Raw genomic sequence first — 1436 nt, 5'->3', positions numbered from 1 at the left:
TGATAAAATTTCGGAAGAAGATCTTTTGTCGCACTTGCACACATCCGTACTTCAAATGAACAATTAATTGACTTAAGGATATGCTTTCGCTTGGTCGAAGCCGAGGTTCTATCCCCCGGTACGGTCATTCTAAGAACCTACTCGCAGGGAGCTGAGAAGGTCTGCCGTGGCGCGCGCTCAGCGCGCCGCGCTGAAGTCGTGAATCAAGGTTGAGAATCAGAATCAGGGTTTGGTACCGGGGATCCGGACCCCCGGTACAGAATCAAGATTAATCCCCGTGTTAAACTGTGAACTGTGAATCTGCAGCTTTGAGGTCGAGTGTAGAGGGATGATTGCATCCTAAAACGAAGTATTGTGTTTGTTTCTGTGCCAGTTGTCATTTTGGCTGTTGCTCCGTGTCGCAGTGCATATCTTAGCCTAGCGCCAAGTGAGCCTACTATTGATTATATTGATAGATAAGTTCTTCCTACAAGTCCTCTAGTTGTGGCGTTCCCTCAATGGGAGATAAGGAAGGCGTACCGACCCTCAACATGGCGCTCCACGATGGGTCTGCTGTGCCTACTCCCTTAGTCGCCCGTTGTGAGGAACTGCGTACTAAGAGGGGTGGACTTCGCCGACAGAGAGGTCGGTTACGGTCTCAGTTGCAGGCTATCAAAGAGGACATCCAGGTGATCTTAGCTGTTCCTGACAACGCTGAAGACCCTACGGTACTTGAGTTAGAACGACGAGAGAAGGTTCACGAAGAAGAGCTGTTGGTGATTGAAGGAGAACTGGTTAAGGTGGAGGCCGACCTTGCGGAGTGCCTATCGGTTCGGTCTCGAGAGGGGTCTATTAGAGGTCTTGATACTGAGGTTGTTGGTGGAGCTGCTGTCCCGACGTTGACTGCCGGGGCATTAGCAGGATTACCATCCGGTGTTGAAAACACTCGGGATGGTCGAGTGAAGATACTACCCCCGGTTGTTGCCTCTGGTGGATCACCGTCATCGCCATCATCATCATCATCATCATCATCATCATCATCATCGCCCTCGGCCTTAACTTCTCATGGTCCTATACCGGACTATCGACGATATTCTTACGCGCCGGATCCCCCTTTGGCGTATTACGCTGGTAGACGTGTCCGAAAGGGGCGTATTTTGACTGCTGATGCTGTTGGTAAAATCCGTTTTCCCAAACTCACTGATCGGTTTAAACTCAAGGCTCATCTGGGTGCCTTTGGTCGTCTGCTAGTGGAGGCTGGTGGCGGAATACATATGAGCAGTCGTGGCGAGGAACGTTTCGTCCCAGTGAAGACCCTTGAGTGTACCATCACCATTGCATTCTTAGCAACTCTTGAGGAGAAGAAGGTCAAGGAAGCTGCCCTTGAGAGTTGGTGATAATGCCTACAGGTGGCAGTCCTTGGTAGATCCCCACCAAGCAGTTCTGCTCTCGGCTAC

At 50.8% G+C, this 1436-nt stretch overlaps 1 protein-coding gene across 1 annotated transcript; it reads left to right on the top strand.

Moving 5' to 3' along the window:
* Positions 1-497: 497 nt before the first annotated feature.
* Pmar_PMAR005567 (hypothetical protein) lies at positions 498-1376 on the top strand (the record flags this gene model as incomplete). Its single annotated transcript, XM_002780783.1, has 1 exon — positions 498-1376. The coding sequence occupies one exon, from the start codon at positions 498-500 to the stop codon at positions 1374-1376; it is 879 nt and encodes a 292-aa protein (XP_002780829.1).
* Between the last annotated feature and the right edge of the window lie 60 nt (positions 1377-1436).

Source organism: Perkinsus marinus (genome assembly GCF_000006405.1).
Source record: "Perkinsus marinus ATCC 50983 genomic scaffold scf_1104296944094, whole genome shotgun sequence".
Lineage (NCBI taxonomy): Eukaryota > Perkinsozoa > Perkinsida > Perkinsidae > Perkinsus > Perkinsus marinus.
The sequence above is the reverse complement of the archived record's forward strand: the minus strand, read 5'-3'. Positions and strand labels throughout refer to the sequence as shown.